At 41.7% G+C, this 15254-nt stretch overlaps 1 protein-coding gene across 1 annotated transcript; it reads left to right on the top strand.

Moving 5' to 3' along the window:
* The first annotated feature begins 642 nt into the window (after positions 1 to 642).
* TAT (tyrosine aminotransferase) lies at positions 643 to 14803 on the top strand. The gene is made up of 12 exons (XM_004448820.5): positions 643 to 760; positions 1319 to 1584; positions 1735 to 1839; positions 3456 to 3523; positions 4415 to 4573; positions 7666 to 7804; positions 8243 to 8295; positions 9056 to 9208; positions 9778 to 9906; positions 12238 to 12321; positions 13078 to 13176; positions 13595 to 14803. The coding sequence occupies exons 2-12, from the start codon at positions 1350 to 1352 to the stop codon at positions 13733 to 13735; spliced, it is 1365 nt and encodes a 454-aa protein (XP_004448877.1). The 5' UTR covers positions 643 to 760; positions 1319 to 1349; the 3' UTR covers positions 13736 to 14803.
* The last annotated feature ends 451 nt before the right edge of the window (positions 14804 to 15254 follow it).

Raw genomic sequence — 15254 nt, 5'->3', positions numbered from 1 at the left:
GCTGAATTCATTCCAACTGGAGTAGATCTTTGTGGACTGCCATGGAAAGATGTTCAAGATATATGAAGTAAAGCTAAGCAGGTTGCTGAACAACTTGTAGAGTAGGCGTTCAGCTGTGCTTATAAAATCGATAAAACTATCTATCTATCTATCAATATCTATAGTCTATCTATCATCATCTACCTATCTACCTATCTATCTTTCTATTTAGCCACTGACCATTCTATGCTGGTGAATGGATAGAAAAGGTCAAATTATTAGCTCTCCTTCTCCGTGGGGGTGAGAATGGAATACACATATGGAAGGGGAGATGGGAGGACTCCCACTTTTACTTTATGTATTTCTGTATTATTTGATTTTTAATGGTTGTTTTGTTTTGTAACTAAAAATACATATTTAATAAAAATTACCAATGTAATCTTAATTACTCTCTGCCAGCTTTCTCTAACATTTCAAAAAGTGACCCAGAAAGGGTTAACACAGATGTTTGAAGCAAGAACAGATTCCTCATCTGGCGTAGGGTTATGGGAAAGGAGCAGCAAAAATTAGGGCAGGGAGAAAAGAAGATGTGGGCAAGGCTGGTTGCTTAGCTCTCACTCCCAACCAATCGCATAAACGTTTCAGGCCCAACGCCCATTTAGGGAGACTATTTCAAGAGTCAGGATTTGCATCTGAGTTCACTGTCACTAAACTTGTCAAAGAAGGACTGAGTAAGCTTCAGGCTTGCCCCCTCAGAGGCTGCTTCTCCTTCTCTTGAAAGGTAAGATCTCAAGTCTTAGCAGATCTGGTTGTGGCAATTTGGTATTGGCTCTTTTCCTCGTGGTGTTTTGACTTCTTTTTTCAAACAGGGTAGGAAGATCCTTAGGGGATAGGGCTTTTTCAATACTAGCAAAAATGTTCACCCTGCATCTCTAACAACGTGGGCTGGTTCTTTCTGTGGCTTCTTTGCTCTGCCTGTTGAAACTTTTGGGAGATGAGCTTGGGCAGGCTCTGCAAGGAGAGGAGTGGACACAGACTTAGTACTTTTCATGCCATTTCTCCTCTGTTTTGCCTAGAGCATGGGGATTACCTTTGCACATACTAAATCTCCCTGACAGTATGTGAATGCCAAAGCAGTGTTCTCAGCTAACATTGTAGAGTCAGTTTTAACTTTAGTTTCCATCTCATAAGGGGGACGTCTTATTCAGGATAAAGCTCCTTTAAATGAAAAAAACAGTGAAACAAAGAAAGGAGTTTGGAAAGAGCCATCCAGTGAAATTGCCCCCATGTTTGGGCACAAATGTAGCCCCTGAAGTTGGTGCTCTCTTCTGTTTCCCAGGAATCTCCTTTGCCCACGGGCTCCAAAAGCAATGGACTCTTACGTGATTCAGACCAATGGCCATGGCAGCCTCCCCTCTGTTCTGGATATACACGTCAACATCGGTGGGAGAAGTGCCCTACAGGGAAAAATGAAAGGCAGGAAGGCCAGATGGTCCGTGAAGCCCTCAGACACGGCCAACAAAACTTTCAATCCCATCCGAGCCATCGTGGACAGCATGAAGGTGAAGCCAAATCCGAACAAACCCATGATAGCATTGTCGATTGGTGAGTTGGGGGTCACTTGACTAAGGGTTATCCCCTACCCCCACCCCAGTCCCTAAGGGCTGGTTGAAGAAAGTGGGAGTGGAGGGTGAATCTGAGCGCTGGGCATGAAAGAGTAATCTCTTGGTGGCTCCTTTTTTCTCCCATGTAAAGGGGATCCAACAGTGTTTGGAAACCTGCCTACAGACCCTGAAGTTACCCAGGCAATGAAAGCTGCGCTGGACTCGGGGAAGTATAACGGCTATGCCCCATCCATTGGTAAGCTCCTCTTGAGATGCTGTAAGTGGGGGCTTCCAAATCTGTAGTGCTCTTATAATAATACTAAATTTCTAGCAATTCTCCTTGCTTTCCTGAGGAAAGTTAAGATGAAATGGCCATTTAGATTTTGGGGAAATGGGTCTCAGGATGCTTAAACACAAGCCATAAAGGTCCAACTTCTTTCCTGGCTTCCTTTGGCAAATTGGTACCTCACCCCTAGGCTCCCCATTACATACTTATTTCTCAAATAATGTTCCTATTCTATCACTACAATTTCTAGTAGGAAGGCCTTGGGTCTGACTGGAGTTGTTTGTTTACTGAGTTCTTTAGGTCCTAATTTAATTTACTTATTACCCTAGTAAATAGCTCCTTTGCTTTATTTCTCCTGCTCTCTGTATTGAAAGTCTATTTTGTTATGGCCCTGATGATGTTGAAAGGAAATTGTAACTGTTTATGATTAAAAAGATAAACAACAATGACAACAAAGAACAAGAACAACAAAGGATGGGCTTTCATATCAAAAGATAGGTTGATTCTAACAGAAAGAAATTATTCCTATTTAGATTTAATTCTCCCCATCTGTTAAAAAGTTACACCCTGAACTTAAACTTTTCCTTTACCTTGTCTCGGTGTTACATATTTTTGTGTGTATACACACATAGAAATTTATTCTTAATGCAGAATAAAAACACAGTTTCATAATAACATAGAATTTTAAAAACACCTCATAGAGATACTAGGGACATGACTTTTAGGTTGATTATTTAACATTTTTAAAGTTTCATACAACAAAAATAAAGTTCAGTTCAAAAGTTTTATCATGTCCTATTACAAAGTACTAGGAAATTGATTCAATCTGGAAATTCAAAGCTAAGCCTCAATTTGATAAATGTTCAAAGGATATGGATATCTCATGGCAAAGGAAATACAGATAATAAACATACATCTAGGAAAATGTTCTTCCTCATTAGTAATTAAGGAAGGGTTCATTTATATAACTTTTAGAGACCCACTCATACCTATTAAATTAACAAAAACTATGAAATATTACCTCTGGCCTTGCTAACTGAAGACAATCTTTGCTGAGATATATTTGCAAAATACGTTAAAGGGTATGAACCTGCCCACACTTCAAACTTGTAAACTACCATTTGGAAATATGCACTTGAAAATAATTTAAAAGAAAAAAATTGTAGAAAAATGTAAAAAGTTCAAAATGGACCAAATGTATTCAATACATTGATTATAACCTTCAAAAACGATAGAACCAAAGAACATTATCTGCAAGGGATTTAGGAATAATCTAAACACTTTTATTTTACAGAAAAGAAAGCATAATCACAGTAATCATGTCGGGGCAGAGTAAATTGATAGTTTGGGGGGGCCCCTTGTTATTGTTTATATGTTTGTGCTTACCATAGAATTGTTAAGTATACAATATAAAGTTAATCTCCCTTAGCTGCACAAGCTGAGAGCTAAACTGTATGATTTAGCTCTCACGGAGTAGGAGGAGATAGGAGCCCAAAGTCCATGCTGGCTCTCTAGGGCATCCCAGTCTGTTGGGGGCTGAGAATCTCTTGCTTCCTCCTTCCACCCCTCTCATGCTTTCCTTCCAGGCTACTTATCCAGTCGAGAGGAGATTGCTTCTTATTACCACTGCCCAGAGGCACCCTTGGAAGCTAAGGTAAGCTTTACACAAGGTACCAACTCTGAAATAATTGAGGGCAAACTATCCTTTTTTTCTTGTTTCTGGTCCACAAGGAGTAAGAGCTTCATGCAGGAAAAAAAGGCTATGGATAATATCCCCTTAATAATTTGAGAACTTTCATAGTGGAGGCCTCTCATGATCATATATGTTTAATGACATTACCGTACGTTAAGTATTGACTACAACTTAATATGCTGTCTGTCTCAAGGAGGCTTAAAGTTCTCAGAGGTCACCCTACATTTGATTCTCTGCCAAAAAAAAAAAAAAACTCCCAAAACATTGATAAACATACCATACACTCTAAATAATTGAAATTTAAAATTTTCCATTCAGATCTATTTTTTTATTATTATTTGAAGTTTCCCTCACTCATCTAAAGTCACTCAGATAGGAAGATTGAAGTATCGTGGCATACTGAATTGAATACAGAGCCAAATTTAAGATTAATGTCACCCTTCCCTCTATTTTCCATTATTTAGGGTAGGGTTGGCATTTGTAAACTTAAGAGGTGACCTTCATCTGTATTTCGAGAAGAGCCAGCCTTCCAATCTCTGGCCAAAAGTAAATAAATAACTGGGTGAAAAAGTCCAAGGTCACCATGGAAGTCTGCTAAGTCGCAGTCAACCTGTTTTTTTAAAGTGGTTTGTTTATTTAAAAAAAAAAAGGCCGACATTTCATCAACATATAGGTAGTGACATATATAATCATGCTAATTTCTTTCTGTTTTGCTTACTATGGTCCATGCTACTTTACTTAGAACTTGTAAAAGTAAGTTTATTATTGCTCTCCACTCATCTATCTGACAAGCTCTTTTGTCTTGCTGGTCTCAGAACCTCTAATAAAATTAATCTCCTATGTTCTTCACAGGATGTCATTCTGACAAGTGGCTGCAGTCAAGCTATCGAACTTTGTTTAGCTGTGTTGGCAAACCCAGGACAAAACATTCTAGTTCCCAGACCTGGTTTCTCTCTTTACAAGACTTTGGCTGAATCTATGGGAATTGAAGTCAAACTCTACAATTTGCTGGTAAATGACATTTTTTGTGTGTGTGTGTGAACTTTTTATTTTGAAATACATTCAAATTTATAGGACAGTTACAAAAATAATACAAACCTGATATAGAGAACTTCAATATACCCATTACCCCCACATACCTAGAGCCCCCAATTTTAACTGTTTTCCACATTCATGTTTATCTATCTAGCTAGCTATGTATCAATTCATTTTCTGAACACTTGAATGTAGGTTTTATACATCAAGATCCTTGAACACTAAATACTGCCATGTACATTTCCTAAGAACAAGGATACTCCCTTATGTAACCACCTTAAGTGGAGTTACCAAGGCAAAGCCGTTTAACGTTTTGGTATTAAGTTTACTGTCTATATTCTAATTTTTTCATATGTCCCAATAGAGTTCCTTTTGAGCCTTTTTTCCCTCTGTTGCTAGATCCCATCCAGGATCATATATTGCACTTAATTGTTACCTCTTCAGTTGCTCTGTTCTTTTTTTTTTAAATTGTGTGAACATATATACAATACAAACTTTTCCACTCCCAAGCATACCTTCAGAGGGATTAATCATTTTCATAATATTGTGGTACTCTTACCACCTTTCATTATTAAAAATTTCCCATCTCTCCAAACAGAAACCCTATATCCATTAAGCTACTGCCCATTTCTCCTGCCCCCAGCCTCTGGCAACCTGAACTCTAATTTCTGTTTCTATGCACTTGAATGTTTTCTGATATTTCTTTGTAGTTACAAGGAAGCTTAAATTTATCATCCTAAATCTGTAACAATCTAGTTTGCTTTGATACCAACTTAATTTCAATAGCATACACATCCCTCCACCATTATATGTTTATACATTGAGTTCAAAAATACTTGTCATAAATTGTATGTTTATACATTATGAGTTCAAAAATACTGATTTATCATTACATTTTATGAATTTGCCTTTTAGTTCCTATAGCAAGTAAAAAGTGGAGTTACAAACCAAAAATACAATAATACTGGTGTTTATCTTTACCCATGTCTTTATGCTCATTGGAGATCTTTATTTTTTCATGTGGAGATCTTTATTTTTTCATTTTCTATTGTTCTTTCCTTTCCACCTGCAGAACTTCATTTAGCATCTCCTAGAGAGCTGATGTAGTGGTGATGAACTCCCATGGCTTTTGTTTTTCTGTGAATGTCTTAATTCTTTTTAATTTTTGACCATTTTTCTGGATATAGAATTCTTGGGTGGTAATTTTTTGTATTCAACATATGTTTTTTGTTTTTAAATGTGTAATCCCACTGCCATCTTGCCTTCACAGTTTCTAATGAGAAACGGGCACTTAATCTTATTGAGAATCCCTTCTACTTGACATTGCTTCTCTTACAACTTTCAGAGTTCTATCTTTTATCTTTTATCTTGTTTGGAGTTTGTTGAGCATCTTGGATGCGTTAAATATGGGAAATTTTCAAACAATATTTGTCTCTGTCCCTTTCTTTCTTCTTCTGGGACTCCCACAATGCATATATTGTTATGCTTCATGGTGTCCCACAGGTTCCTCGGGCTCTGCTCACTTTTCTTCATTCTTTCATCTTTCTTCCTCTGATACAATGATTTCAATTGTCTTACATTCAAGTTCACTGATTCTCTCTTCTGCCAGCTCCAATCTGCTGTTGAACCCCTCAAGGAAATTTTTAATTTCTGTTACTTGGTCTTCAGTTCTGGTTCCTTTTTATAACTTCCATCTCTCTATTGATATTCTCTCTGTGTTCATCTGTTGTTTTCTTGATTTCCTTTAGTTCTTTGCACATGTTTTCCTTTTGCTCTTTGGGCATATTTAGGAGCATTTTTAAGTCTGTGTCTGGTAGGTTCCAGGTCTTGTCCTCCTTACTGATGATTTCTAATGCTTTGTCTTCTCCTTTGCCTGAGTCATCACTTCCCGTTCCTTTGTATGTTTTGTAAGCTTTTGTTGAAACCTGGGTATTTTGATATTTTAAGGTGTTATCACTGAAATTTATATTCTGTGGCCTCTGCTCTTTAAGCTTGTATCCAGCTTGTGCTATGACTGAGCTTTCCTTGAATGCCAGAGCTAACAAAAAAAAGAGACAGCAAAAAAATAAAAAAACAAAAGGGAAAAAAATGACCTTTCCCAGTATTTTCAGATTGATCTGTCCAAGTGCTCTCCTTCGGGGCTTATCCATACAATGGGTTGTATGAGAATAGCTCCAGGCCAAAGCATCACAGCTTCCCTGATACTTTCTGCACATGCATCTTGTCTAGGGCATATGCATGTGGACCTAGGAATTTCTCCATTTACTCAGATACAAATGTCCTTTCCTTCTTAGGAGTTTCCTCAGTGTTGGGGATACTGCACTGCCCCAGGCAGCACAACTTGACTGCCTTCTACATGCAGGGCAAGTTCTGGAATGGAGAGTCCCTCAGGCCACCACCAGACAGATTGGGTCAGGCATACATGCTCCCAGCATGTTCACAAGGGCCACTCTGCTCCCTATGGAACCAGGACCAGGGATCTGCACTGGGAGCATGGACTGGCTCTGTGCTGGTTAGGGTGGAGGAGGGCATCATGAGATCCTACCACTTTTAAGTTTTTGTTTTTTTTTTCCCAGGAGGTACCAGGGATTGAACCTGGGACTCAAATGTGGGAGGCAGGCATTCAACCACTGAACTACATGTGCTTACCATTCCCCTAGCACTTTTAAGTGGTCTTTTTCCTGATTTGGCTCTTGTCCATTTACTGCAGTCCTTTAACTGTTTTCTGGAGCCCTGTGAAAGATGTTTTTGCCAGTTCTTGCTGGTTGTTCCAAGCATCTGTGAGAGGATGGAGTCCTGTTATGTCTCACTCTACCATCTTGTTTCGGGTGGAGTCAGTAAATGACTTTAAAATTTAGACTCAAGTGCTTAATTGCTATCCTTAAAAGTGTAAGAACAACCAGCAAGAACTGGCAAAAACACCTTTATTTAGCAGGGAAAGGTCTAGAAGTGGGCCATCAAGGCCATACACAGTTTTTTATTTGCATTACAGCCTTTAGTTAAGTGAGTATCACCCTGAGTTCTTCACACTTCAGACTCATCTTAGCTTCACCCTGTCTTCTTCCCAGCCAGAGAAATCTTGGGAAATTGATCTGAAACAACTGGAATCTCTGATTGATGAAAAGACAGCTTGTCTCATTGTCAATAATCCATCAAACCCCTGTGGGTCAGTGTTCAGTAAAAGACATCTTCAGAAAATTCTGGCAGGTAAGTACAGCATACTTCATTTCACAGAGGTGGAGATGGGGAGGTAATCCTTTGCCTGGCATCTGGTATAAGATTAAAAGAATCCTTCACCTCATTCCAAGCCTAGAATGGGGGTGGAGGAGCTCCACTGGGGTCTCCAGTACACAGTGTGTCAAAGTAATGGTAGAATTTACCTAAAAGAAAGTGAAAAAAAAAAAAAAGGAAATATTTGCCTCTCCACCTCTTGCAACAAAGTGGAAGAGAGAGTTTGAACTATCTAGTCAATTAAAAGGCAATTAGGCTCTGCACCCTGGAAGAGTATCAGAAGAATTTACAACTCTGAAAGAGGAAAACAAAGCATGCAAACATGAAATGCAAAGTACAGTAACACTAGGTGAATATTAAGTGTGAAGGCAATCCACATTAAAAATGATGTCACCATGTCTCTCTTGTTTTCAGTGGCTGCAAGGCAGTGTGTCCCCATCTTAGCTGATGAGATCTATGGAGACATGGTGAGTTCCAGGCAAGATATATTACCTGCAATAATCTCGATCCCAAATTATCTTATGGGGGCCTTTAAATGTGGCAACTGGAATAACCGGAAGCAACTCCTAGTCATTTCAGTAGAGCAAATTAGTTTCTTGCACTCTGAGTACAAATCCATGACCTCTTAGCCATTTTTTCTGAAATCCAAAAAGCTATGAAAACTCAAAGAGTTCTGGACTTTTTTTGGTGGCAAAATCTGATTTGACCTGATCGGCTATCTTTAGGTTTTATTTATCCTACCTGGAGATCCATATATTTGTTAAGAATGCAAGGGAAGTGGCAGAAACCTTAATATGCTGGATCGGCGGTGCTGGCGCAGACCACTCTGCAGTGTTAACCTAGTAATGGTGTACGTGCCATATTTCCTTTCCAAAATCCTGACAGTTCCTGCATTCTGCACCATATCTGGGCCCAAAAGGTTCAGATAAGGGATTGTGGATCCATATTTTCTTTCTTAATCTATATCTCCAACAGCCATTAATTCCACAGAGCCAGCTTCACGGACTTGAACGTAGTCCTGGGCTAGGGCCAGCTTCCTCATTTTCCGTTTCCTTTAGTCTGGGCCTGACACCAAACTTGGTGTCTTTGGGTGTCGCCCTTCGAAGTCTCTTGGGGTCCCATGCATGCTTCAGGGTAGGCATGAGCCCACAACTCCAGGGGTGGGAGGGCCTGGGATCCCGAGGCCAGGGGGCAAGAACGCAGCTAATGGGCCCCTCTTCTCCCCAGGTGTTTGCCGATTGCAAATACGAGCCTCTGGCCACGCTGAGCACCAGCGTCCCCATCTTGTCTTGTGGAGGGCTGGCCAAGCGCTGGCTGGTTCCCGGCTGGAGGCTGGGCTGGATCCTTATCCACGACCGGAGAGACATTTTCGGCAATGAGGTAAGAGCAACGTAATGAAAAGAGTATGTCTTCTTTAGCACACATATTTACTTTGCCCTGCAGTGAGGAGGAAGGATTCTTTCCTGCTGCTTGCTCCTGTAGTGCAGGGTGCCTGGAGAGAGGCCGGGTAAAACTGATAGCTGTTATTCCTCTCCCAAACTCAGTTCCCTGTACCTGGCTCTGTGAAGAAGTTCCATTCGCTTCTCATTTTAGAACCAAATAAAAGGAAATAGTAACAGCAATGACAGTTCAGATTGTTTGAGGGCTGTGTACCCGGGCTTTATATGCAGTATTTTTCCTTAAACCTCACAACAACCCTATGGGACCAGCATTAGGATGATCTCCATTCTGAAGTTGAGAAAAATGAGGCACAGAGAAGGGGTATAATTTGCCCAGAGTCCCACAGCAGGTGAATGGCAGAACTGGGCTATAAGCCCCAGGGGTCTGAGCTCAGCATGCCCCTAGGTGCCGTCACGTCCCTAGAGACCAAAACCTGACAGAAAGAAAGGTCAGAACACAAAGCGGGGAGTCTTGAGAAAAGCTCAGTGTGTTTCCTGCTGGGCTTTTAGATCCGAGACGGGCTGGTGAAGCTGAGCCAGCGGATCCTGGGGCCCTGCACGGTTGTCCAGGGAGCTCTGAAAAGCATCCTTCGCCGCACCCCTCAGGAGTTCTACCACAACACTCTAAGCTTCCTCAAGGTAAGGGCAGCCCATGGCCTTTAACTCTAGCAGGCAGGGAATGCTACCAGAGGAGCTGGAATTCGTTCTCATTTCTGGAGCATGTTCCACTGTCGGGCTTCCAGGGGGTGGCATCAGTATAAATACCCAGACATTTCTTTCACCTTTGGCAATTCACTCTGCTCCTGGCCAGGGATATTTTCTCGTTGGCTCTTAATGCCAGCAGAGTCGACCTAGGCTCCTGATCGTCAGTGACAGCTCTACTTAATTTTTTGAGTAAAGTAAACTTTATCTCAACTTCAAAAAATAAAATAACAGACCAATGACAACTTAACTAATTGTGGAAGCATTATTTTAAAAATTCTGTCCAGGCACATTTATCTCAAAAAACAAACTCAATAGTTTCTCCAATGTGTTGAAAGATACATAAATGAACACAGATTGGTTAAATGACATGACCAAGGTCTCCTTGTCAATGAAGAAAATGAAGGGGGAAATGCTTAATCATATTTGTATCTTATAAAACTAAATCCCACGTAGTAATTTGTTGACCTTTAGCATTGATATAGTACCTTCTTTGCCTTTGCTGCAAAAATATTACAATATTACTGTTAACTATAGTCTGTAGGTTACATTAGCTGTATTTTCCCACATATCACCATATTCTTAACACCTTGTAATAGAGGAATATTCTTGTATTTAAAGTGTTAACCACAATCCCCATTTACCACCCAAATCACTATGCTATTCATATGCTATTCACATCCTCTAGCTGTGTTTCAATTACATTAACTGCCCTAGACTACCCCTTTCAGCCACAATCACATTTATAAATCAGCAGTGTTTGTTATATTCATTATAATGTGCTACCAACTTCATCCATTACCACGTATTTGCAATGGACCTTCTTACACAGTCTATATATGTTTGGTATCAGCTCTCCCTTCCTGACCCACATTCTGTCTCCTAACTAACCTGTACTCTACAGTTTAACTCCCTAACCTCTACTGTTTTTTTTTTTATTGACTTTGTAATAATATTACATTAAAAATATATATGTGAGGTCCCATTCAACCCCACCCCCCCCACCCCCCCTCTCCCCCCCCCAACAATACTCGTTCCCATCACCATGACACATCCACCGGACCTGGCAAGTACATCCCCGGGCACCTCTGCACCTCACAGACAATGGTTCACATCATGGCCCATACTCTCCTCCATTCCATCCAGTGGGCCCTGTGAGGATTTACAATGTCCGGTGATTACCTCTGAAGCACCATCCAGGGCAGCTCCATGTCCCAAAGACGCCTCCACCTCTCATCTCTTCCTGCCTTTCCCCATACCCATCAGCCACCATGTCCACTTTTCCCAATCCAATGCCACCTCTTCTATGTGGACATTGGATTGGTTGTGTCCATTGCACCTCTATGTCAAGAGGAGGCTCAGATTCCACATGGATGCTGGATGCAATCCTCCCATTTTCAGTTGTAATCACTCTAGGCTCCATGGTGTGGTGGTTGTCCTTCTTCAACTCCATCTTAGCTGAGTGTGGTAAGTCCAATAGATCAGATTGTAGGTGCTGGAGTCTGTTGAGGCTCAGGACCTGGCTATCACATTGTCAGTCCAGAGATTCAAATCCCCTAAATATATCTTAAACCCCAACATTAACTGCACCTCCAGCACATTAGCATGAAAGTCTTATGAAGGGAGATCCCATTTGAGTCCAGATTCATCACACATAAACACCATTTCCAAAGAGGGGCCATCTGCCCTGGTAGTTAACCCCATCAGCCATGACCATAACTTCCATGGGTCTCTTTAGCCCTCAAAGGAACCAATATCTGGGGGTTGTATCTGCTTTATCTGTCTCTCTGACTCTGCTCAGTTGTGCATGAGGGCAATCCTTCTGCCAGCCTCCAGACTCTTTTTTAGAAACTCGTAGCCATATAAACTCATTTCTCCTTTCCATTTCCCCCTTACTTTAGGTCAAACAGCATTTTAAAGTCATGGTATTTTATGTAGACATGGATATTCTGCTGATCCGCATTGAACCTTCCATATAAGGTCATTTTCCAGTTGCATCATCAGTTGGTAGTTGATAGTGGTCCCTCGTTGCCAGGGAGGCTCATCCCCGGGTGTCATGTCCCACGCTGGGGGGAAGGCATTGCATTTACATGCTGAGTTTGGCTTCGAGACTGGCCACATTTGAGTAACATGAAGGCTGACAGGAGGAAATTCCCAGGCACAATGTTGCTCTAGGCCTTGTTCTTATTTTAGCTAACCTCTGCTGTTAATGACCCGTTTTTCTTCACTGAATTCTGATCCCTGACTTCTCTCTGCCTCCTCTTGTAGTCCAATGCTGATCTCTGCTACGGAGCATTGGCTGCCGTCCCTGGACTCCGGCCGGTCCGGCCTTCTGGGGCCATGTACCTCATGGTGAGTGAGTGGGGGGCAGGCACCAGACCTGTGTGTGTTGTCCAGCAAAGGGAGGCGGGTCAGGGGGCTGCTCCAGGTGGTCCGACAGGGTTCACACTGGCTGGACTCCTCAGCAGTCAGTTTAGGGATTGTCTTGTTCTGAATTGTCTCACTGATGTAACAACGTCAGTGTTCAAAAAGCTCTTAGAAGGACTTAATTCCTCAGGACCCAGATTCCTTGTGTATGTAGATCAGGGAAGTTAAAAGACACAAATAAGAGGTTTTCCACATCATTATAGTTCTCAACTGGGAGTGATGTGGTTATATGGTTTCCTAGGGGTTTTGGGGGGAATGTATAGGATTTTTGCTTCTTTGTTTTCAGAATGACCCAGGAGAGGGGAGATGCTATTGGTATTTTGGGGGCCGTGGATGCTAAATATATTAGAATGGGTGGGATACTCTCAGGCAGTAAGGAATTGCCTGGCCCATAAACTAATCATGTCTCTGAGAAACATTGGCTTTCTATTTCCAGCTTTCACTTACCAGCATGTAGGAAAGAACTCTTCAATAAACTAAAATATTAATATAAACATATACCTTCTTTCCTGTGAAAAATTCCAGGAGCTGAAAAGTGCTAGAACTGAGTCTTAGTTCTTGGTAGTAGAGTTCCAGGGTTATCTTTGATGCAGTCCCAACCTTAATTTCTGGCGCAGGGAGTAGTTCTGTTTTCCCTCCTTCTGATAAGTTAGTCTCTCCCTTCTTCTGTTGCTGGCATAGGTTGGAATCGAGATGGAACATTTCCCAGAATTTGAGAACGATGTGGAGTTCACGGAGCAGTTAGTTGCCGAGCAATCTGTCCACTGCCTCCCAGCTACGGTGGGTGCTTGTGCCGCAGGATGTTCTCAACAGTTTCTAGAGCCCCAGGGGTCTCCCTGGGCTGGCCTGTATCCTGGTTGCCTCCTCAACCCCCCAAAATGGTCTCATTTGACTAGAGTCAAATGGATATAGCTCATGGTCTTTATTTAAAACTTCTCTCCCATTATTATCCCACCTGTACCTGGAAAAGCTGTGGCCTAATATTCTAGGTATGAGGGAATCCACTTGCCCCATCTTCCCTTTAACGATGAATTTACTCCATCACCCACTTGGCCCTCAGCTTGAAGGGAAGTGAATGAATTGAAACCGTGACTGAACGGTGTCACTGCCTCTTGCCGATGAGGGCCCCTGACCCCTTTCAGGGTAGTCTGGCTCCAGATCCAGTTGCCCTAAAGGTAACAGGCTCTTCTTTTTGCAGTGCTTTGAGTACCCGAATTTCTTCCGAGTGGTCATCACGGTTCCTGAGGTGATGATGCTGGAGGCCTGTAGCCGGATCCAGGAGTTCTGCGAGCAGCACTACCACTGCGCTGAGGGGAGCCAGGAGGAGTGTGACAAATAGGCCTGCGTCCATTCTCCTCAGGATGCGGCCTGTCCCGGGCGGGCTGGGCTGGGCGCTGCTGCTCCCCAGGGAGGCAGCGGCCCCTGTCGGGGGAGGCCTCTGCACCACCGCACGGGGCTTCAGAAGGAATTGCCCTTGCTGTACCCCAGCCCGTATCCACATTATACACTCTGAACCCCAGGCTCTCCTCTGGCTCTGTTCTGCTGGAGCGACTCCCTAATTCATCAGTCTGCAACCCCCTGCACCCCCCATATGACACCCTCCTTTTCCCCTGAGAGTACCGGGTGAGGGAAGTTTACCAGAAAGCAGCAGAGACCAGAAAAATGAGACCTCAGGATGAGAGAAACACAAGACTGAGGGAACTTGTGCCCCTACCAGTTCCTCATAATAGAAGAACACGCTTTCCCCAGTCAGGTCGGAAACCCACATTTCGGGTATACCTCACTTTTTGCAGTAGAGCCCCTGCTGGAATACAAGTTGGTTAATCATATTGTAAATACAATTTAAAAAATTTTGCGATTTGAAGGATCCCTGATAAGAAATCCTGTCAATTTTTTTTTTTGGTAAAGAATTATTTTGTGATGCAAATAAATATCCTTTAATTGATCTGGAAGGGGGGTTCCAAAGAAGTAGAGATGTATTTTTCAAGTTACCTACCCTGTATCTAGCGTCTTACCCATGAGTTTTAGTAGCTGCTCTTTTCCCACCCTTATGTCCTAGATTTGCTATTTGGGCAAAACGTTATTATGATTATTTGATTGACTTTGTAAATTTAGATTTGTATGTATCAGACTTTCTTAAAAAAACAGGGCATATCTGTACAAAAAAAGAGGAGTAAGAGAGGACCTTACAGAAATACTGTTATATAAGAGCCAGGAATAGCCTCACTTGTCATTGTTATGGAATCATTATTTTTAATGTAACTTTGATATTGATCTGTTGATATATGTTATATTATCTTTTCACATGTTTTCTAAGAAACATTTATATTGACAAGACTTTATTTTGCCAAGGGCCTAAATTATTGTTTTTTTCCTCTTTTTTTTAAAATAAATTTTACTAAGTATATTTCTCTGTGATGTGGTTTTTCTCTGCAGGGCAATTTCTATCCCCAGGGGCTGTCCACTGTTCAGTCTAATTGATGCCTTACTCACTAGGTTTTATTTATCTCTTCATAGATATTTTTGGAGTTACTTAAGAAACACTATTCCAAAAATATTTTATATCTGGCTTCTTACTTACAAACAAGGCAAGCCCAGAGGCAACAAATTATAAACCTCTAACTTTTGCCTTCATGCTCTTTCAACTTTTTGGACCCCTCATCTCTGGCCCCAGAGTCCTACGCTTGCTCAGATTCACTACACTTGCTAGGGAACCACACTGTACTGACTCAGCTTGATCCAGTGAATGAGAGGCATTGTCCTGGATCTCCTCTCAGTATGAACTTTTGGTGTGCTGTCTACCTTCTTTCTTTTTCTTTCTCCTCCCTACTTCTCTTAGAGTAGGGAGCCTAAAGTTA

This window comes from Dasypus novemcinctus, chromosome 18 (genome assembly GCF_030445035.2).
Source record: "Dasypus novemcinctus isolate mDasNov1 chromosome 18, mDasNov1.1.hap2, whole genome shotgun sequence".
Lineage (NCBI taxonomy): Eukaryota > Metazoa > Chordata > Mammalia > Cingulata > Dasypodidae > Dasypus > Dasypus novemcinctus.
The sequence above is the reverse complement of the archived record's forward strand: the minus strand, read 5'-3'. Positions and strand labels throughout refer to the sequence as shown.

Excerpts from the sequence above, each read along its gene's own strand:
- TAT (XM_004448820.5), top strand. The coding sequence starts at position 1,350 with ATGGACTCTTACGTGATTCAGACCAATGGCCATGGCAGCCTCCCCTCT. Across the intron at positions 7,805-8,242 it reads TCTTCAGAAAATTCTGGCAG|TGGCTGCAAGGCAGTGTGTC; the intron begins GTAAGTACAGCA and ends TCTTGTTTTCAG. Across the intron at positions 9,209-9,777 it reads GAGACATTTTCGGCAATGAG|ATCCGAGACGGGCTGGTGAA; the intron begins GTAAGAGCAACG and ends CTGGGCTTTTAG.